The sequence below is a fragment of the Acartia tonsa genome, chromosome 13 (genome assembly GCF_053477335.1).
Source record: "Acartia tonsa isolate MP-2025a chromosome 13, ASM5347733v1, whole genome shotgun sequence".
In the NCBI taxonomy this organism is placed as follows: domain Eukaryota; kingdom Metazoa; phylum Arthropoda; class Copepoda; order Calanoida; family Acartiidae; genus Acartia; species Acartia tonsa.
Window position 1 is genome coordinate 20,884,699 of NC_137272.1, and position 22,608 is coordinate 20,907,306.

Sequence of the window (22,608 nt, forward strand, 5' to 3'; positions counted from 1 at the left end):
GAAGATCTCAAATAAGCCTTCCTGCTTAGTTTGACATCATATGTGGTAAGAATTTATCTTTTAATTCTTGAAAATAAGCGTAGAATGGTACAATTTTATGAAGAAATTTAAATCATTAATTTTTCAACAAATAGACCATTTAACTGCTAAGTTTTGATATACGAATATTTACTTTTATAATGTTGATTATTTTATTCTAAAATTATCAATTTCTGATGCGATTTAATATGATTCGTGCCAATTTTAAGTTTTTTAGAAAATTCATATTTTTTATTAAATTAAAATCACGCAACCTCGATGCTAAAAAATAATAACAATTAATTTTATGTAATTAATTCTTATATTTTTGTTTTAGACTTACTGTTTTCATGGTAATAAATACACATTCGTAAACTTCACTATGTTGGTCATTCGGGAGGCTTCGAGATAAGATTTCGAGAACGGCTAGGCATTGCGTTCCGAAACAATGAAAACAAGACAGAACAGATGCAGCTAAGAAGAATCTGTGAAGTTTTGTGAATGTGTTGGTTGTGATACCTTACCACACATTATTATAGTCATAATCAGTACAGTTAACTTTAGTGACAATCATGGGTCCTAAAAAGAATAAAGGTGATCAATTGAGTAAGCGGCTGCGCCCAGCCGTTGATGCCCTAACCAGTGAGCTAAGTAGAGTGATGAAGTTGGTCAGTGATACTTCAGAACTTGATGTTAGACATCTCACTAAGGAGTCAATCCTTGTCCACGACAAGTTCGAAACTTCGACAGCATCATGGATGGTTTTCGCAAGCTTGGTGTGAGAATCCAAGAGCTTGATGAGTTTAGTGACATTTATTCTGATATAGTTACTGTGCAAAAAGACTATAGTGCCTTGAAGGATGCTCTTGATGCTATAGAAGAGCTTAATGACATTCAAAGTGTTGTTGATTTAGTTGGTGATAATTTGCCTAACCATCAGGCTGAACTATATGATCGATGCTTGAAGATCGTGAAAGTTATTAAAGGGTCATATTTTCCCTTGCCTGATCCAATTATAAACACTTTGTCTGCATTGATGAAACAATTGGCTGAGGTTAAGCTTGAACCTGTGAAGCCACCCACGACGACGGCGGGTGCCCCAGCAGCATCGCCATTTGTGTCACCGTTTGGCACACCACAGTTCGCCACCGGTTCTATGTTCACGCCAGGATATATGAATCGTGTTGACGAGCGGCTTCTCCCCTCATTCGACGGCCAGGAAGCATCTTACGTAAGTTTTAAGGACAATTTTAAAAAACTTACTGTAGGACAGGACCCGTCGTATTTGCAGTTATTGTTGAGCAGTGAGAAGGTCTGTAAAAATAAAGAGCTGAGACTCCAATTAACTCAGATTCAATCGCATGAATCTCAGTGGGCTTACCTTGACTCGCGTTTCAAGCCTAAGACACGTCAAATGCTCTGCCTTTTCAACCAATGGGAGAAAAAGTCTAAACCGTCGGACTCCAACTAGATTGTGACTGTGTTAGCAGAGTTCGGTGGTGCAGTTAGCCAGCTAGAGCAGCTGACTAAAGATGATGAAGATGATGAGGTTACCACCAGCCAGTGGTTGACCGTGATTCTCCTGGAGATGTTATCCAAGAAACTTCCTCGAGACTTTCAAGACAAGCTTAATTTGGCATTGGGCTCAATGGACATCCCAAATGTGCCAAAGTTGATGCAGATTATCGAAGAGCAGAGGGGCGCTATTTTAATGCGGTGCTCGACTGATATGGACACCCCCTCTAAGAAGAAGGGTAATCCTGCGGCAGCAGCTACAGCCGTAGGTAAACCTGGGTCTCCAGCAAAGACCAAGAAGAAACAGCCTTGCCCGTCGGAAGGTTGCAGTTCTGAACACTTGTTGTTTAAGTGTTCTAAGTTTAGGGATCTGTCTGTTCCTGAACGTAAAAACTTTATCAAGAAGATCGGCGCCTGTCTGCTTTGCCTTCAAAGGGGACACAGGGTTGCTGATTGTCCTAAGGCCGATAGACTTGGCAGCTGTACCATAGACAGCTGCAACCAGCCTCATAATTCATTGTTGCACGAATCTGTTGCTGGTGGACAAGTTGCGGCAGTTTATGAATCGCAGTTGTTCAGCAAGAACAATTATATGCTGATGTTGCAGCAGCTCCCAGCCGTGGCGGCTGACAAACGCCAAGTCACCGTCAACGCGATGTGGGATAGTGGAGCAAATCTCACACTAATTTCTAGAAGTATCGCCAAGAAGTTAGAGTTGCCATCAACTGGTCGCACAGCTACTATTTCTTTGGCGGATGGAAAGAGCCAAGCATGTCCTACAGTTAAAATCTGCTTGGTTGACCGCAACCGGAATTGCCATATTCTGGAGGCGGCGGTAGTGCCCAGCATTGGTACTGACGAAGGGTTACGTTCTATTGATCCTGCAGCCGCCGCCGAGATTTTCGATATGAAGCCTGATAATTTTTCTATGGTTGATGGTAAGATAGATGTTCTTATTGGGCACCTGACACCAGCTATGTTCCCGTGTGCAGATAAAATGGTTGGTGATTCTAGACTGTACAGAAGCTTATTTGGTACAGGTTATCTAGTTGTGTCTGCAGACGGCAGGACTGTTGCTAATCCTGTCGCTTGTAAAGCTACTAAGCTAGAGGTCAGCAAGATGGAGTTCCTTTCCACGGAGAGTCTGGGAATACAGCCGCCATCAATGTGCAGCCGCTGTAGGAATTGCCGCCATTGCGCTGCCATCGCCGCCGGACAGTCCGCCTTGGACGTGCGCAAGCGGCAGCTGATTGAAGAAGGTTTGACGCTGGATCTTGAGAGCCGTATCTGGACGGCTTCATATCCTTATAAGACGCCGCCAAGTGTGTTGTTTGATAAATCAGAGCAGGCGTACAAGATTTGCCTGCGTGACCGGCAAAGAATGGTCAAAAAAGGCGAATATGATACTTTCTGCCAAGTGTTTAATGAAGCTGTTTCTCGTGGCGTGTATGTTAAAGCGTCGCCAGAAGATCTGTCTTATACTGGGCCTGTTTATTATTCGAGCCTGGTGTGTGCATATAAAGAAAGTATTTCCGCGCCGTTGAGGATATGCGCCAACAGCAGCCTCTGTTGCAAGGGGATGAGTCTCAACAGTATTATGATGGATGGGCCAGTTCCATTATATTCCCTGATGCACAATCTTATTCGGTTCAGAAGCTACAAGTGTGCGCTTGTGGCTGATATCCAGAAGTTTTATAATAGTTTGTTAGCTACCTATGAAGATTCTCAGCTGAAACGCGTATTTTTTGCTGATACAGTTGATGGAGAGCCGGAGGTTTACCTCACCAAAACTGTTAATTTTGGCGAGGCCCTCGCAGGCGATATGGCCGTGACCGCCCTCAGACTCACTGGTCGTATTTTTGGTGGAAGATCCCTGCAGGATGTTCATGATGTTTATGGATCTGAGAAGATTAAAGGTTCTGATGTTGTAGCCAATCAAGATGTGTGGAGAGATGTTCAGCAGCCGCTCAGATCTGAATTTGTGTTGTATCAAGATCCTCCTTCTGTAAAATTGGAGACTTGTACTTACGTAGATGACCACTTAAGCGGTCATAACAGTAAACCTGAAGCTGTCCAGCTGGTCCGAGAGCTGGAGCAGATGATTGAACCTGGAAATTTCAGATTTAAATCTGTTATTTATTCTGGAGATGATGTTGACAGAGCAAAAGTTTTGGGCATTGTTTGGGACCCAAAACAGGATATATTGTTTTTGCCTGTTAGAGCCAACCACGGCGCGAAGATTAAAGGTAGAAAGTTGCTGGAGGACCTGGATTTGGAGGATCTCTGGAGAAGTCTACCTGAAACGATAACTAAACGAGAAGTTTGGAGAATCGTACAACAATTGTACGACCCGCTGGGTTTAGCTTCACCATCATTGCTTAAATCCAAGCTATGTCTACGCTCAGTTTGCATACATGGATGTGACTGGGATGATTCCATACCTGGAGAGTTGAGGTCTGAGTTTGTGAGCAGCCTCCAGGACAGGGCGGCACTTGGAAATGTGTCGTTCAGACGTTCGATGGTTCCTGATAAGCCATTGGGGCTTCCAATGGTGATTGGTTTCTGTGATGCATCAAACTCAGCCTATGCAGCCATTATCTACCTGAGGTGGCCAATTGCTGGAGGATTTGATGTAGTTTTGTGTTGCGCCAAGTCACGTGTCGCACCAGTTAAGATGGAGTCTATACCGAGGTTAGAAATGTTATCTTGCCTAATCTTGGCAAGGCTTGTGGATACAGTTGTCAGAGCCCTACCATTTGACATCTCTGGCAAAGTATTTTTTAGTGATAGCAGCTGCGCCCTAGCACAATTATCTAGTGACAGTGTTATGCTAAATGTCTTCAACAGTCATCGTGTTTCTGAAATACAACAGTTGACGAGCCCTGAAGATTGGAGATGGGTACCTACCCAACACAACATTGCGGATTTAGCTACGCGAGGTTTGTGTACAATTGAGGATGTACAACCTGGATCTACATACCAGGAAGGTCCAAACTGGTTGTGCCTGGAACAGGACCAGTGGCCCGTTAAAACGGCGGGTGAGGTTAACGCATCTATTCCTGAGAGTGAGCTTAATCCAAAGATGGCGAAGCTCAAGTGCATGTTCACACAAATGGTGGACAATGACTTCTGGAGGTCGCTGGCAAGGAGGACCTACAAGCAGGCAAGAAGGACTGTAGCCGCAGTTCTTAAGGCTGCTAACCTGTTCAAATTATTACTTGTCAAGAAACGTGGTGTTGCAACAAATGAGGATGGTGGTAGCAACAATGATAGTTCTAGGTATTGTGAGAACTATACTTTCACAAACACTTATTTGGATTCTGTTTGTGACCTGTTTTTGACATCCTTCAACCAAGAGAAGGAAATGACCATGGACGCCGAGGGGAAGTTCGATTCTCTTCAGCCGTATCATCACAAAGTCCAGGTTTGTTGGCCCATAGTGGGTCACGATGGATGTTTTCCTCTTCGGACATTTACAATACTTAAAATGGCCGCCAGAGGTGACGAAGCTCTTGAGGCCGCAGCTGGAGGCCCAAGGAAAGTTATGAAGGACAGCCCAGGTGTTGTCTTGCTTAGCCGCCACAACAGGCTGGCCAGGCTGATACTACAACAAGCTCACGATGAGCTGGGCCATGGAGGCCATCGGAAGACTTTGGCTCAAAGCCGAAGGTATGCTTGGATCACACATGGCCGCATGGAGGCTATGAAAGTGGTCAAGAATTGTGCTGCATGTTCCATTGAGTATGCCAAGCGTTCGAGTCCCGCAATGGCTGATATCCTGCCAGACCGTGTGGAGCCGTCAGTGCCCTTCCAACATGTCCATATGGACCTTGCTGGACCCATAGAAGTCGTGAAACCTGGCGTTGGCACCAGGAAAACCAAGACAAAGTACAAAGTCTGGTTGTTGATAGTAGCTTGTAGATTTACTCAGGCTGTGTTTATTGATGTTTTGACAGATTATTCAACTGAAGCCGTGCTGGTCGGCTTGAGAAAACTTCAGGCGTTTTACAATATGCCAAGAAGAGTTACAACTGATCGTGGCTGCAATTTTGCAGGTACCAAACGCATTCTGGATGAACTTTTGAAGGATACAAGAATGCATTTTGAGTGGCATCTTGTGCCCACAGCTGCACATTCATTTGTTGGCACTGTGGAGAGACAGGTTGGGCTGGTCAAGCGAGTATTGAACAAGAAGTTGGCCGGAGCTACCGTAACCTTCAATGATTTACTGTTGTTGTGTGCTGAGACAGCTAGAGTGCTGAATTCTTTCACCTGCTGATTTGCTTGGAGGCAGGACAAATGATGCAATCTGCACGTTTGAAACCGGTTGCAAGGAGAGGATTACCAAGAGGTTGGAGAACTTGGAGGAGTTGACCAGGCAGTTCCATCAGGTGTACAAGGAGCAGCTCATGCCCGAGCTGTTGAGGTCCATCAAGTGGCGCCGCAATGAGGTGCTGCTTGAGCCAGGAGATGTGGTGCTTGTTGATGACAGCACAAGTTTGATGAAGAAGTTTAAATTGGGACGAGTTCAAGAAGTGCGCCCAGGTGGGAGGACCGTGGTTGCCAGATACAAGTTATCAGACGACGTCGCCGCCACAGATAACGAGATTTCCGCAAGAAGACTACTGAAGATCAATCTACCCAAAGTTTAGTATAAGTATCGTTCTTGTTTAACTTTGATTTTTTATTTTTTCGGTAGATTTATCAAATTTTTTTTTCGAAAGACAAAAAACGCAATTTTGATACAATTTCGTTTAAACTTTCAAATCGATGCAAGATTTTTTCATTTGAAATGCAAACTTAAGTTTTTATACGTTTTCGCAAGTTCTTTCAATGATTTAAGTCTTTCCGAGACATGGGATTTTTTTCGACGAAAATTTCCTAGGTACCTATGCAGATATAAACATTTTTATCCTTGTTGGATTGAAATTTGATATGATAAGAAATTAACAAAATGAGATTTTTACATCATTTAAATATTTCTTTATGATTTATTACAATCACATAAATAATTTAATATTACATGCATATTAAAATTATTACTATTTACCTTTGAACTGATGTACCTAAAGAAAAAATGCAGATTTTTTTTCGCGATGAATTAAGTAGATTCTTTAATTTTCGTAGAATTTAGCTTAATAAGACCGCTTTACGACGTACCTAAGCTCTGTTTCCTCGGCCAGGCCCGACGCAAAACGGCAAAACTAAAGCATAAAATATTTATTTTTGATTTGATTTGCTTTGATTGATGAATTTAAAAGTTTCTTTGAATTATTTCATGATTCTTTTTATTTTTTGTGTTGAATTAAACATCACTAATTATGTTTGTTTCCGTTGATGCAGCCCTGCGCCAGAAATCCTGTTAGAAATTATGCAGTATCAAAAGATGTGATGGAAAGTCATAACGTCCAACAGGATAGCTGGCACAAGGCATTTATTATTATTTGATGGACATTGTTAGTTTGTATCTTGAGGGATTCATTCTAACTGAGGCCCAGATTGCCTTTAATTATGACTGTATGAATATGTATATGTTGCTTTCTTCTTAAAACAGAGAGAAATTGAAGATTCAGCATTTTAAAGAAGTTCTTTTCTTACATTGAGCTTTTGTTTTATTTTAGTAAATTTAATTTGCATATTTCAATTGCAATTTTAATTTTATGCAATTTTGATTCACGAAGATTTAAAATTATGAAATTTTAATTTTCCGAAGTTTGATGATTTTTTTTACAGTCATATTTTATTTAGATTTAAGTATCTATTTTATTAAAACATGTTTAGATTTAAGGATCTTACTTATCTTATCTGAAGAATGTTTAGATGTAAGCAAATTATTTTTCTATCGGAGAAAAATTCTAATTATTGAGAAGTTTTTATGCAATTTTACTTTTCTTTTCTAGCAAAAAGATTTAGTAGAAGAAATGTTATTATTTAATCTTTCTTTCTTTTGATGAAAAAAGTTTGAGTTGATTATTTAATTATCGATGCGATTTTTAGTACAAAAATCATTTACCTATTTTATTATGTAGGTACCTAATTGAAGTTTAGGTACTAATGATTATTAATTCATGTATTCGCAATTACATGGTCTGTAATTCTAATTTTATTTGAGATTATGAGGCCATGATATAATGAGATGTGTGAGTGGTAAATGTGCAATTCATGAATGTTGAATGCTTTTCCCATTCCTATTCCTGTCCTTATGTGGTAACTGAGGCAGTTTGAGTAGTTGTGGTATACGTAAGTTTCCATTACAAATTTTAGGCCTTATGGCCATGACATTTTAAACTCTTGTAATTTATGCGTTATGAGATTGTGATTTCGTGGACACTGTCTGCACGCATGTTGCAAAGATGAGGTATTGTGTTCGATTCCCAGTGAATAGACAGGTGTGTGTCGGTATGTATTTCTTGTATTCCCCGGCAAGTTCGAACCCATTAATCCCTTTTTCCTTACACCAGAATTCCCCAGAGAATGAGTGTGTTACGTGGCATTCCTAACTATCTCCGCGCGTGGCTTGTAAACAAACAAAAGAGACGCGCACTTTTCCTTTGATATTTCCCATGTGAGGAGCTACGTGAATGAAAATAATGTATTGCTTGAATATACATGCGCTCTGATATGTGGAAGATCTCAAATAAGCCTTCCTGCTTAGTTTGACATCATATGTGGTAAGAATTTAACTTTTAATTCTTGAAAATAAGCGTAGAATGGTACAATTTTATGAAGAAATTTAAATCATTAATTTTTCAACAAATAGACCATTTAACTGCTAAGTTTTGATATACGAATATTTACTTTTATAATGTTGATTATTTTATTCTAAAATTATCAATTTCTGATGCGATTTAATATGATTCGTGCCAATTTTAAGTTTTTTAGAAAATTCATATTTTTTATTAAATTAAAATCACGCAACCTCGATGCTAAAAAATAATAACAATTAATTTTATGTAATTAATTCTTATATTTTTGTTTTAGACTTACTGTTTTCATGGTAATAAATACACATTCGTAAACTTCACTATGTTGGTCATTCGGAAGGCTTCGAGATAAGATTTCGAGAACGGCTAGGCATTGCGTTCCGAAACAATCTACATTATGTCCCTCTATCTATCTATTTTATAAAGGAAGCTTGGTGTTAAGAGATCATTTAATAGGTCATTAAAGTTTAAAGATTTAATCAGAGGGGTACTTTCACAAAGATAATTTAAAAATATCAAAATCTTAGTTTGTAAATGCAAAAATGTAGAAAAAAACAACATTGAACAAAAGCATAAAACCCAAGAATATCAGTTAATGTTTAATGCAATTAAACTTTAAGCCATAACATTATAAAAACGATATTAAATTCAAATTTGTCTGGATCCATAGTTTATTTTGTTTACTCATCTACTTTTTTGATGATATATCTATCCCGTTGTGGTATTATATGGGGCTGTAGTGGGTGCCAATATCCCCCTTAAAATTAGAATTGGGAAGGCCTGCCTTCCCCTTTTTTAAACCTCTCTAGTAAATTGCTGTACACGTCACTGATTTTATACATTGCACATAACAGAAGGTTAAATAAATCAATTTTAAATCCCTTTCAGACAACTATCCCTTTTAAATTCTTATTTGAGGTATATCTATCCATCTATTTATCCATCTATTTATCTATTTACTATGGTATTTAGCTATCATTAAGTAAGGTGACAACAGTTTAAGATCAGCTCTTAATTATCCTAAACGTTTATATTCAGGGATAAGCTCCTATTAAAGATAGACAACGGTTTTTTTTTCTAAAACCAATTACCATCTAGCGTATTAACATTTACTCAATATATTACTATATACTTTTTCTCTAGTACAGCTTATTATATGATTTCTGTACTTAAGAATATTTGGGTGTATTCCTTTTTGAAAAAAATCTACAAAAAAGATAATTTGTACTTTTATATTTGGGAAAGAGAAAATATTTCATCATTGCAATGTTGTATTCCTTTATCCCTGATAAATAAGGTCATAAAGGTGAAAGATTAAATCGAATCTGATAGTTATCACTTCACGACAAAATCACCAGGAGTTTGGCCCACGTATTTCGAGATAGGACAATGGGCAATAAATTAAACCTCCACCAATTAAGCTATTGCGTAGCTTGCATGGAGAACGAAAAAATACAGTTATATAGATTGAGTAAGGGTTCAATATCAATATAACTGCAAGAAATCTTAAGAATTCTTTAGATTACGATGCTCCTTTGATCCTACTCTAACCTAACCTTAATAAAAAAAATATTTTATTTGCAAAATGAATCTTTCGAGGGCGGCATTTTCGATTAAAAAATGTTTTTCAGATAAATAATTGTGAAGAAAAAGACGTTTTCACTGTAGTGAATTAATTACTGTCATATGCATATAAGATTAAGAAGGGAAAAAAGGTTTGTGTATTAATTTAGCCATCATTGTCCTCATCCTCCCCAGAAAATACTAAGCTACCTTATCAATATTCTCTCTTTCAAATATTGGGGAGATGAAAGGATTGGAGATTAATTTAACCATGATTGTCCTTTCCCTCCCTGGAATATTCCAAAGAAACATTTACTGTGCCACCTTATTAAATGTACTAATGACATTATGCACGCTATAGCGTTCCTACGCTATATCTCACATTGTCTGTCGGGGGAAACGGGGTAGAGAATTAATTATCATTAAATTTTAACTCACTTTGTCCGTCTGTCCTCCTATAACTTCTTGGTTGCTATCAAAGATAGATATTTGAAATATATTGTAAAGTTTCCTATGACCTTTGTCCTTCAGTTTAGTCATTTATAAATTTAGATCTGAAATTTATTGTGATGATTTCTATGGTTATTGAGCATCTCTTAAAATTTACTTTGTCCGTCACGCTCTTGATTTTTGATTGATGAGCTTTGTTGCTAATCATTCTTGATATTATTTAAGGGATACAGGGAACGAATAATGAATGAATGGGGTAGGTGGTTAATAAAATTAATCTATCCCTATTAAAATTGGCCTGTTTCTATAATTTTATTTTATTTAATTTAACTGCAAGTCCTTTAATGAGTTTTGGATGATAATTGGCTAAGATATTTCCCCTTCTTCAAATATTATTAATTTCACGCCATATTTCATATTAATTTTTAGTAACCATTTTATCGTCTTTAAACATGACACGGCTATAGAACCAATGACATCTATTTAATAATTAGCAGATAAGTTATCAAACCTTGAACTAAAGACAACCCAAACATTTGATTTCATGATTACAATTGATTAAACCAAGGGGAAGGAAGTCATAAAATTGAATATTTTCCTTTGTCACCCTGTCGTAATCATACATATGTACATTTGGTGCTCTCATTATATCGACATGTTGTTAACTTATCGATGATGGAATGGGGTTATGATGAGAATATTAAAATAACGTTAACCTGTCGAGAATTTGCGAAGTTGTTATATCAACATACATATTAGTATGTAGTTGTAGGATTATTAAAATTACGTTATGTCGTTAATTTGTCAGCAAAAGTCACTTTTATCAAATGCTATGTAGTCCACCTAAATAATATTTATGATTTGATTTGACTAACGGACGGGCCCTAATTATAGCTTTTTAAAATAGCCATGGTTATCCGCATAATAATAGTCTAATGTGATTACAGCTACCTACTTATGTTGATAAATTAACTAAACTCAAAATATTTACTCCAAAAAGTTGCACAATATGTATGCCAAGGGTGTGGGTTTAGAAAGGAAATGGTAAACCCATTTCCTTAAACAAATGGCCGAGGATAAATTAGGCCCAATTTAGTATTCAACTATAGATACAGTCACTTGTTAATGGAATATAAATAAATCCTCACCCCCTCTCCAATATCCATGTGTGAATTTTGGGATAGATAGTTTGGGGGGAGAGAGGAGTTGTAACTTTCCCCCCAACCCTATTGAACCCAAAGAATGAGGGGCATTGGACTGTAGATTACAATGGTAACTATTTTTAAAACCACGTTACCCTATTCATTGTCCTAAAAACTTGGGTACTTTTATTGAATTGTTCTTGGTTGATTCCAAACAAGTTGTGTCCTAAATTTTCAACCAATAATTTCAATCTGCAGATGGTATATTTTGTTTATTTTCATTGGTCCTATCCCTGAAGATCCCTGATTGAACCAAAGGTGACAAATTTAGGGTGTTACATAAATAAACAAGAAAAATAATGTTCATATGTGGCGTAGCAATTACAATGTTACAAAATTTTGATTGCTATCTAATTCTATGCAATATTATAATCTAATAAAAAACTTCAAACACCTATCTTAAACAGCAGCTGGATAAACCTCTCGTTAGCTTCATTTGCCACTCAGACTTACATACGGTAATTATAGAGTAGCTGCGCTACTAAAAATAGAATTGAGCTCAAGAGCAAACTCTAAATATTGGTTTGGTTTAACTTTACAATTGTAAGTCATTTATAGGGATATTGCACATATTTAAAAGACAGTTTTTTCAGTAATGTATAATTTTAGATAATAATCAAATTTGCAGCATGAAATATTCAAAAATCTCATATAAAAATAATCAGGTCTGAAAAGTAGTGGGGCAAAACTTTTTGTTCAGGTGACATATCTCTTATGACTGATTGAATGACACTTAACACTATTGACATGGGTGTATATGTGATTTTATTAGTGCAGCTACTCTATAATTAGGATCAGTCAGCCTGTACTACAAGTAAGTAACGTATTAAACACCTATATCTATAATACAAAGTAGCTTGATGTCTGTCCGTCTGTCCGTCCTTCTGAAGCTTAAGATCTCGGTAACCACTGAACCGATTGGATTCTACTCTTCAGGGTATATACCTATCGGTCCTGTTGTGGTTTTAAGCTATTTTCTTGGGGGGTGGGACACCCCCAACCCCCCTAAAAAATGAAAATTTACCCCCCCCCCCAAAAAAAAAAAAATTTCTTTAGAACACATTAGACCATGAGCAGCACCAGTAGTAATTTTCTTGAGAACACATTAGACTATTTTTTTACGAATTTTGCGAATTCGTTATTTAAACGAGAAAATGTTTTCCAGCTGGGTAGGTGCGAAAATTTGCGATCCGTTCTGCTGGGTAAGTAATAGAAGATGTAATTATTCCTCTTGGGGCAAAGCCCCTAGAGGCTAGGGGCGAAGCCGCTAGTTTAATAATAAAATGCTATACAATATATACTTTTATACTATATCTAAAAGTCTTAAGAAAAGTCTTGTGAAGAGAAAATAATATAAGCGATTCTAGCACTGTGAAGCGACTAAATATATAAATTAAAATCTGCCTACCTTTGCCGTATCATTCTCACCGGCCTGACCGTACAGCCGTGTGACGGCCAGCGACCTGGTTGCCGGCACAAAGAGATTATCTGACAGCTGGTAGGACGTGGCGTAGTGGTGGCGCAGCTTACTGAAACTTCCCAAGTCACCGACAGCTGAAAAAATAAAGATGACATTAACAATAACCTCAAAAATGTTTTAAAAAGTACAGGATTATTATTGAAACAAACTGTTTTTTTATGGGTGGAAAAGTTGGAGACCAAATAATTTTTATTTTACGATTTTATATTTATTTATATACTATACAAATTATAATGGTGTGGAGCGAGGTTTGAAATTTAAATAATCTTTCCAATCTTATATTCTTTTATCTCTCAAATTAAAAGGTTAAATTTAAAAGATTCACTCCAACCAAAAAAAAACATCTTCACATCGCTAAAACTTTTCCTCGATTTATAAAACATGAATGATAAAATTTCTTGCAAATAAAAACAAAGAAAAAAAATGAATCTTAAAAATGAATACAAAAAACATATGTTTCTAATTTAACACTTTAAAATATTACATTTACATAACAGATTTAAAAAGAAAGAAAAAATATCTTTTAAGGACAGTGGAAATTGTCATGTGTAACGTCATAAAAATACGTCTAAAAAGAAAGGATGAGAGGAGAAGTGGGAAAGGAAACCCCTGAAAAAGAGATGGATAAGAGACGTATTGTTATGACTTCACACATGACACTTTCCGATGTCCCATTCTATAATAACGTTCATAAAAACTACTTATTCGGATAACATTAACAGCATGCTATGTTTTGATGGTTTTAATTTTAATTTCAACAAGGATGAAAACACCCATAAAAGCAAAGCTCTTGCAATCAGACAGTTGTACAAACGAACATGAACATTAAGCAGAATATAATTTAAGGGTACATAAAAAATGGTATATAAACTTACATTTTAAGGAGATACTACGCTTAAAATATTGTACCTTGTTGTCCTAGGAATTATTGTACAAAAAATTAGATAAATAGGATAATTATATCATACAAAAAAATGTTGTCAAAAAATTTGGAATATTTTGAAACAATAAAATTTCGTTAAATACAATAACTTCATATAAATTATCATTTGATTGTTGGGCTAGAAGATTATTTAATCTTGCATTTACTTATCTCTACCAATTATACACATTGGTACATACATATATGTATTTGTGAGTGATTTAAAGGATTTCCAAAGTTAAAGTTATATCTACCATGTACATTGTATGTACTGTACATTTCAGGGAGAGAGGAGGAGATACGGAAAGTGTCATGTTTGACGTCATACATATACGTCTAAATCCATCTCCTTTTTCAGGGGTTTCATTTTCCACTTCTTCTCACGTCCTTCCTTTTTAGACGTATTTTTATGACGTCACACATGGCACTTTCCGTATCTCCTGAGAGGATTATAACAATGGACAACTAATAATCATACCCCAAAGTCTTAAATGTTTGATTATGCCTTTGGTAACTCTCTGCCCGAGCCATAGAATATGACAAATTGAATGTTAATCTAAAATAAAATCTGCAGTATACCTACCTGCATTATTATAGGAATTATCATGCAGTTTGAAACAAATTGTACGATATATACAGCCCTACTTTTAAAATTAAAAGCATTCCGATTCTGACTTTCCATGAAGCCTTCAATATGTCCAGTAGGATAACATTAATAGCTGATTCAAAGCTATTAGTATATTATAATTCAGAGATTATATTCCTGTTTCCGAGATCTGTAGTTACATTAGAAGTGGGAGAAACTATTGAGAAACTTTGAACCTATGTACCCAAGGAAACCAGGAACAGGGCAATGGACGATCTTCCTTGATCTTCCTCTCCGAATACAGAGATAGAGCAAAATCTAAAAATTAATCTTCATCTGAATTAGTTATTAAACATTATAATAGGTGTTAGTATAGAAAAATGAACAATAAATATATCGCCCACTCCACGATTTCCTAAATTCTAAGTTCTTTGGGGTAAGAAAAGGTTACAGATTATTTTTATTTATCATTGATCTTTACCTAAAACAAAAGATTAATTGAAAGTAAGATATTTAAATAGATGGGCGAATGGACAGTTTATAAGTGCTTGCTGGGGTATCCAAGCTTTTATTTAGGGGGTGTGGGGGAATATTGTTTTTAACCCCCATCCCTTACCAAATAAAATGTATTTAAAAATAATTTTCCTATTTAATTATAAAAAGCATTACGATTCTTAAAGTATTGGAATTGGTTTCAATAATCTAACTATTTTTTTTTTTTGAATATTAAGGTATTTTTTTATATCTAAAATTGCACATTTTTGTGTTGTTCAAAAAACAGGTTTGGTTTTTCTTTTTATCATCTGCAAAAGTAAACTTCTATTCTACAAAAACATAAAAAGAATCATTTCTTAAAGTATCTCAATATATAAATGAACTTTTGAAGCATGCAAAGTTTAAGCAATCTCCGAAGTGTATTTAAAAGTTTTAAAATAATGTTCCATCTAAAATTAAGATTGGGTATGTAGTATACTTTTATTTCAAATTAAAGTTTCACAAAATCCAGAGAGGGAGTACACAATGCAAGATAAATAAATCTCCCCACTAAACATTAGAAGTTTGATAAAAGACAGTTCTATCATAGAAAGGAATAAGGTTATATGATTGTTTATCCATTAAGATTCCACTCAAAATGTCAATTTTAACATTCTAGGGAAGCTTCAGAAAGGTCCTGAAATGGTTTTATGTTATTTTGCTTTTATAATTTTAGAGTATTTTGATGGTTTTAGGCTATTTTTCTGTCCCTATATTAAATTAGAAAACGTTGCCGTAATTATCGAATAGTTTAACATACTAACATGAGTCTAATATGATCTTCCAAATGGCTTAACCAATCAGTCACAATAATATGAAGTTTAGTATTAATACAGGGAAGGTTTTAAACTATTTTGAGATGGTTATATTTATCTTTATCCCCCCCCCCCCAAAAAAAAAACATCCAACTCATAGGTCTATTAAACCAGTATGATATATTTACTGATTTATTGACAATTCCTTCCAAAACTGTGTATATAATCGTTCTTGTTCAGGTAAGCGTACCCATAATGATCTTTTCATGACCCTTGCTGCCAATTATTCCTCTTTCACACCTTCCCAGGGGTATATGGAAAGGACAATGAGAGATAATTATTCCTTACCAATTTTTTTTTTAAAACAGGTATAAGGCAATGGAAGATAAATCATTTTTTCCACCTAATCATTAGAATACAGGGACAGAACAAAGAAAGAAAATAAATTCCTACAATTACACAGGATACAAGGAGAGGACAATGGAGGAAAAGTTAATCTTCCTCAAGAATCATTATATTGGTCATTATTCATATTATATTTCCATCCATACAGCAATAAAATTCTGAACATGAATAGTAAAAAAAGTTAGAGGCAAAATAATTCTTTCTTTGAGTGCCTTATCAATTCCCCCTGATTTTTTTCGCATGATTGATTTATTTACAAAAGCCAATCCCTTTAGTAGATCTGTTTATTCATTACATAGAGTCTGCTATGTTAGTTGACCAAAGGGCTATCCCAATTATGCCATTCTAAAGATGTTAAAATGATACCTACTGCTACTATGCAAAGGGGGGAGGCGGATGTGCCACTTTTTGAAACCAAAACTAAAAGTCAACAAAGGAACTCAACTAAAAAAAGAGTTACAGGTCTGAGATTTTGCATAGCAGTTGCTTTATAGAGGTACAATATGGAACTGTGAAGAAACGGCGAAAACCGCCGTTTCCCGCCGAATTTTTTTTTGCAATTTCTCGGCGGTTTTCGGCAGATGCGCCGTCGTTTCTTCACTGTTCCATAATGTAACCCTATAAAGCAACTGCCATGCAAAATCTCAGACCTGTAACTCTTTTTTTAGTTGAGTTCCTTTGACTTTTAGTTTTGGTTTCAAAAAGTGGCACATCCGCCTCCCCCTTTATTATTTAAATGCACTAATCATATTTTCAGGACCTCCAGACAAAGGAGGTGAAATCAAACAGGACCTATGCAAATAATAATAATAAGAATCAAATGCTACAGAATTTATCGAGGTCTTAAATTACAAACAGATATTTTATCTATATAATATATCATTACTATGGAATATTAGCTATTGATCTAATAATCAGTTTTGTTTAAACGCTTTGAAACCAGCACCAATATTTAGAACTGATTTTTTGCTCATGTAAAAAACTTTTTTTTACATATATAATTCTTCTTTTGAAATAAATTGATAATAAGGGAGGTAGTTTTCTCCTCTTAATGCCTAACCACTGCTTGGTGACCTAACCTTTTGGAGCTAATACAATGTAATATAGCCCAACCTGACTTAAAAAAACACCCCCCTCCCTAACTTAAAATCTATTCAGAAATAAAGAACGGGGGGTTTTCTATGCTTAACCAGGCTAATATAGGGAAACATATTTTAAAAGATTTCCATCGGTATTTTGAATATATAATTTAAGCTTATTTAACAGAGAAACAAAAAATTCAAAGGCAGTCCTTTCAAAGGTATATTTTTACATCATTACCGTTCAGGCAGAAACTGATATTGCTGCGCTTCCTATCCCAAATAATATAGTTTTACCAGGGATCTAAAGGGATAAGACAATGTTATACATCCCCAATGGTGATTTACAAAAATACACCTTTTGTAGATTCAATTATTGGTTAATAGTTTGGAACTAACTAATCAAAATTTGATATAATTACCCAAAGTTTTTGAGCCAACGAATAAGATAACGTGGTTATAGAACTTTTGATAGCAATTTACTGTCTTCTCTCTTCCTGGTTTTAACCAACCAATCTATTTCAAATCAGGCATAAAGATTCGTGTAACGAAAAAACATTTAAAACTTTTCCTAAGTAATTTTATCCACTGAAAATTAAATTTTGTTTACCGTAATTGAGGGTAAGATCAATTTATTGTCCATTATTCTATCCTCATAACCCTGAGTGTAAACTGATTAAATTCCAGACTCGAAATGGCAGCCTCAATTAATCACTTTTTGTTTCAAACACCCAAAAATAAGTGAAGTAAGGACAAGTATATCCAAAAGATGCGCAACAATGACAAAAATAAAATAACAATTTTGGCAGGTAATGTAAATAAATCACTAAATATGTTATTTAATAAGACAGCAAGGAATATTTCTTATTTAAAAATAACAGGATATCTATTTGTCTTTCGCGAAAGATCTCGATAATCACTGAACCGATATGGTTCTATTTTACAATAGAGGTCAATGGAAGGTTCCTTTTTTTGTAGGTTATTTTCAATTCCCGAGAATTACCGCTAGGATAAAACGACCCCTCCCCCCAAACAAAATTCTTTTCTGTTTTCCTTTAAAAAAGTGGATGGTCGTCATCCCACCCCCATCCCCTAAAGTGTTTATGTATGGTATAGAGTAGTTGCCCTACCAAAAAATGGTTACAGAGTTTCAAACAGTCATTCATTTAGAAGTATAAAAAGGGCAGACACATATATGAAAAGAGAATCGTCCGTTTGTCTTAAAAAAAGATATCAAACTGTTTTTTTACCCTGACATTTTTTCTTTTTTTTTTGTAAAAATTGTTTTTTAGATTTTATTTTAGTTCATTCTTATTAAAAGCAATATTTGGTCAATTAAGATTTACATTAATTAATATTGTCATCCTTGTTTTTTAAGTGGACTGTAGGTTTTACTCCCCAAAAATAAAATGGTCAAGAATACACGTTAGGTGTTAACTCTAGCAAAAAATGGTTAAATGTTAAACAAAAAAAAGTAGTAAAAAGTGACAAAATGCCGACATAAAATGATTTGTCGATACATAAAGAATAATATAAAATCATTGTTTATTTTAAAGGAATTAACAGGAATAAAGAAACGTCGACAATATGACATTTTATAACCCACCTAACTAAAAAATTGGGTAGGACTGCCCACCCCCCCTTTTTTTTAACCCAAACAAGCTTCAGAGCACCCCAGTAAATCTCTGTGCACACATCTGTACTGACATTCTTGACATGAAGTAACAGGATGTGTGTCTGTCTGTCTGTTTTATATTGAAGGTTCTCCTTTACAGAGTAGCTTCTCATAGATCCTATAACTATTTTGGGGATGGGTACTTCAAGCCTCCCAAAAGGAATCACCCATAAAAAAATTGGTTGTCGAATTCAACCCCCCCCCCTCACAAGTGCCCCTTGAGGCTTCTAGGGGGCGTAGCCGCTAATTACTAATATAGCATTAAGTCGATCGAATAAAGATCCCCTCAGTTAACAGGGATGGCTTGAATTGACTAAATATTATCTCTGATTGATTTATGATTAAGTTTTGCAAATATTTAATGTTTAACGCAGGGCTCGACAGCCGCAGCCGCAATTTGCCGCCAAATTTTGGAAAATACAGCGATGCCAAAAAATTAAGAATCTTCAGTCAAGGCGATCTTTCCACAGCACGTATTAAATTATAGCCGCGTCCGAGCCGCCATAAAAATGTTCGGCTGCCGTGCCCCGTATTTAATCTTGTTTATTCAAGTAAATCAACAAAATTTGTTCCAATTAGTTCAATTTATTAATTAAATTAATATTTAATAAAAATATTTTTACATTTGTTTGCTGTAAAATCTAATAAAATCTAATTGGGCTGTTTATTACACTAGTCCTAAAAGTGGTATCATAACGTTTTCTTATTAACAATTTTGGAGACTTTTAATGAATTTTTATTGGTTAGTTCATTAATTTGAGTGCCATAAATAAAAAAATAACACCTCCCTTATTTTGAAATTATTTCAAAATAAGGTTGTAATGGGGGGGGGGGGTACCATTACTCCAGAGAGTTCTATTATTTCCCCTCTCAAATATTTGTCAGGTACCAAAAACAGAATTTCAAACAATTGAATCAATTCGTACGAGAGAGAAAAAATTTAAAGGGGGAAGGCGGATGTGCCACTTTTTGAAACCAAAAGTAAAACGCGCATGATCTCAGCCCATAAAAGAGTTACAGCTCTAAAATTCGGCATAGCAGTTTCTTTTGTGGAGAACAATATGGAACTGTGAAGAACGGCGGCGGAACCGGCGCTCCCGCCGAAAACCGCCGAATTTTTTTTTGCTTATTTTCGCCATAATAGACAATTTTTAATCATCTGAGATAAACTCTTTTTTTTCATAAAAATTTCCCTTATATTTTCACTTGACACATAAGATTTTACACTTTTTTTTAGTATTGACATGTTTCAAATATTACAAGTGTCACGTGAAAAAATAAGGGAAATTTTTATGAGAAAAAAAGTTTAGGTATCTCAGATGATTGAGAACTGTATAATTTAACGAAAAAAGGCAAAACAAAATTCGGCGGGAAACGGCGGTTTCCGGCGGGGGCGGCGGTTCCACCGCCGTTTTTTTACAGTTCCAAATTGTTATCCACAAAAGCAACTGTGCCAAATTTTAGAGCTGTAACTCTTTTGTGGGCTGAGTTCATGCGCGTTTACTTTTGGTTTCAAAAAGTGGCACATCCGCCTCCCCCCTTATAAATAATCTACAACCTTATCCCCAAAATTAACAACTAAGAATCTGGGAAAAAGATTAATTTATCTTCCATTGTTACACCACAGTTTATCCCTAATGATTTTTTTTCCAAATCAGCACAACAAATCTATAATTTGCTGAATCCGCAAAGCATCAAAGGCAAAAAAAAGCAAGCTTATATTGGCCTTGAAATCATCGCTTATTTCTTTTCTTTTTATAGTTGCGCCCCTTCCCTTTAGGAATTTTCCATAAATGGTAATTAATTCAATCATCCCAATACTTAAATCAAAGAAGCAAACAGCCTAAAACCATCCCGGGACCTAAGTAACGCTTCCCTAACATGTAGAACTCAATTGGTTCGGTTGGTCTCGATATCTTAAGCTACAGACAAAAAAAAACCTATCCTAATATACATAATCTATAATACAAAGTAGCTTGATGTCTGTCCGTCTGTCCATCTGTCTGTCCGTCTGAAGCTTAAGATCTCAGTAACCGCTCTACTCTTCAGGGATTATACCTATTAGTCCTGTGATGGTTTTAAGCTATTTTCCTGGGGGGTGGGACACCCCCAACCCCCCCAAAAACTAAAAAAAAAACACTCCCCCCCCAAATTTTTAAAAACATTTTTTGTAAAATCTCAGTAACTGCTGAACAAATTGGGCTCTACTCTTCTGGGAATATACCTACTGGTCCTCAGGTGGTTTTAGGCTATTTTCTAGGAGGGTGGGACACCCCAACCCCCCTAAAAATAAAAAATCCCCATTTCTAAATTTTAAATTTCTTTTTTATTTTTGTAAAAAAAAAAACAGTAATTGGGTTGGGAGAACAACCCCACTGCACCATAGGGCGAAGCACCAATGAACCCCCAAAATAAAATTTCACCCAAAAAAATTTTTGGGCTTTTTGTAACTTTTAAAAATTGACATCTTTAAAAAGTTGTTGCAATCATAGGTATTAAATAAAATTTACAGAGGAGAGTTTTAAATTTTTGTGTATATATGGTCCAATCAGTGGGACTATCGGAGCTTGCGCCGCATACGGGGTACTCACTTATGCTCACCCCGTACGAGATATTCGGTGAACAACCAGGGTTTAATTTTTACGAATTGAAATTTTTGTGCATACGGCGCACAACCTGGGTTTAATTTTACCAAAGAGTAATTCGGCAAAGAATAACTTTTTGAAAATAAAACTATAAAATTATTCTGGAGGGTTGACTTTCCATTACCTCATGGGGCGAAGCCCCTAGAAGCTAGGGGCGAAGCTACTAGTATATATATGAAGTAGTAAGCTTTTTATTTGTCTGTAGCGAAGGATCTCGCTAACCGCTGAACCGATATGGTCCTCTTTTACAGTGAAGTTACTTATAGGTGTCAGGATAGTTTTAAGCTATTCTATTTTTATAAAACTCTGCGTAGGTATGGTTTTAGGCTATATTTTTGCCCTTCCATATTCTTTGAATATAGAGCCCCAGTTACTTTATACAATAGGATACAAGCTTAGGGATTGTTTTATATTGTAACTTTTGTACTTTTTATAATGTTGTTGTATTTGCTGCGATGCCTGTGGACTTAATTGTCATTTTAAAATAAAAAAATTAAAAAGTATCAAAAATCTAAATGTACAATAAATTAAAGCCTTCTATTGTTCATTTGCAAAAAAAATCTTTTATCTTTTGAAAAGTTAAAAATAGCAATATTTGCTTTTGGGATAAAAAACATACATATATTTTCTTAAATCATGTAAATACTTACAAATAACTCTTTTTTATCTAAATAGCTGATATTTTATTATATAAAGTAGTACGATTTTTTGTCCGAAGCTTGACATTAAGTCTTGGGTTTGTTTTATACTACATCCATGCCCCCTATTAATACCACTAATACACCAGAGTCCCTGGATACTAGGGGTGCAGTCACTAGTATGAAATAATACACATTTGAAATTTCTAAGTAAAATTCCAGTGACTAATGATCATGTACTCTATGTAGATAACGTATTTAGAATTAGGCTTTTCTGTTTCGTATTCGGCTGGCTAAAGTCACTTGTATATAAAATAGTAAATTTTCTGCCCTAATATTCGATTAGTAACAGCATTTAAAAATATTTGCATTTTCGGCACCTTACTGCAGCAATGTGTTATAAAATTCGCAAATAAACCTGTTTGAAAAAGGACAGC

At 35.5% G+C, this 22,608-nt stretch overlaps 1 protein-coding gene across 1 annotated transcript in view; it reads right to left on the reverse strand.

Moving 5' to 3' along the window:
• Window positions 1–22,608, reverse strand: part of LOC145335200 (uncharacterized) — a 133,950-nt gene that overhangs the window by 101,214 nt on the left and 10,128 nt on the right. Inside the window, exon 3 of the mRNA XM_080180933.1 lies at window positions 12,861–13,006. Within this exon, the coding sequence (XP_080037059.1) occupies window positions 12,861–13,006 (146 nt within the window). The remainder of the gene's footprint in view (window positions 1–12,860; window positions 13,007–22,608) is intronic.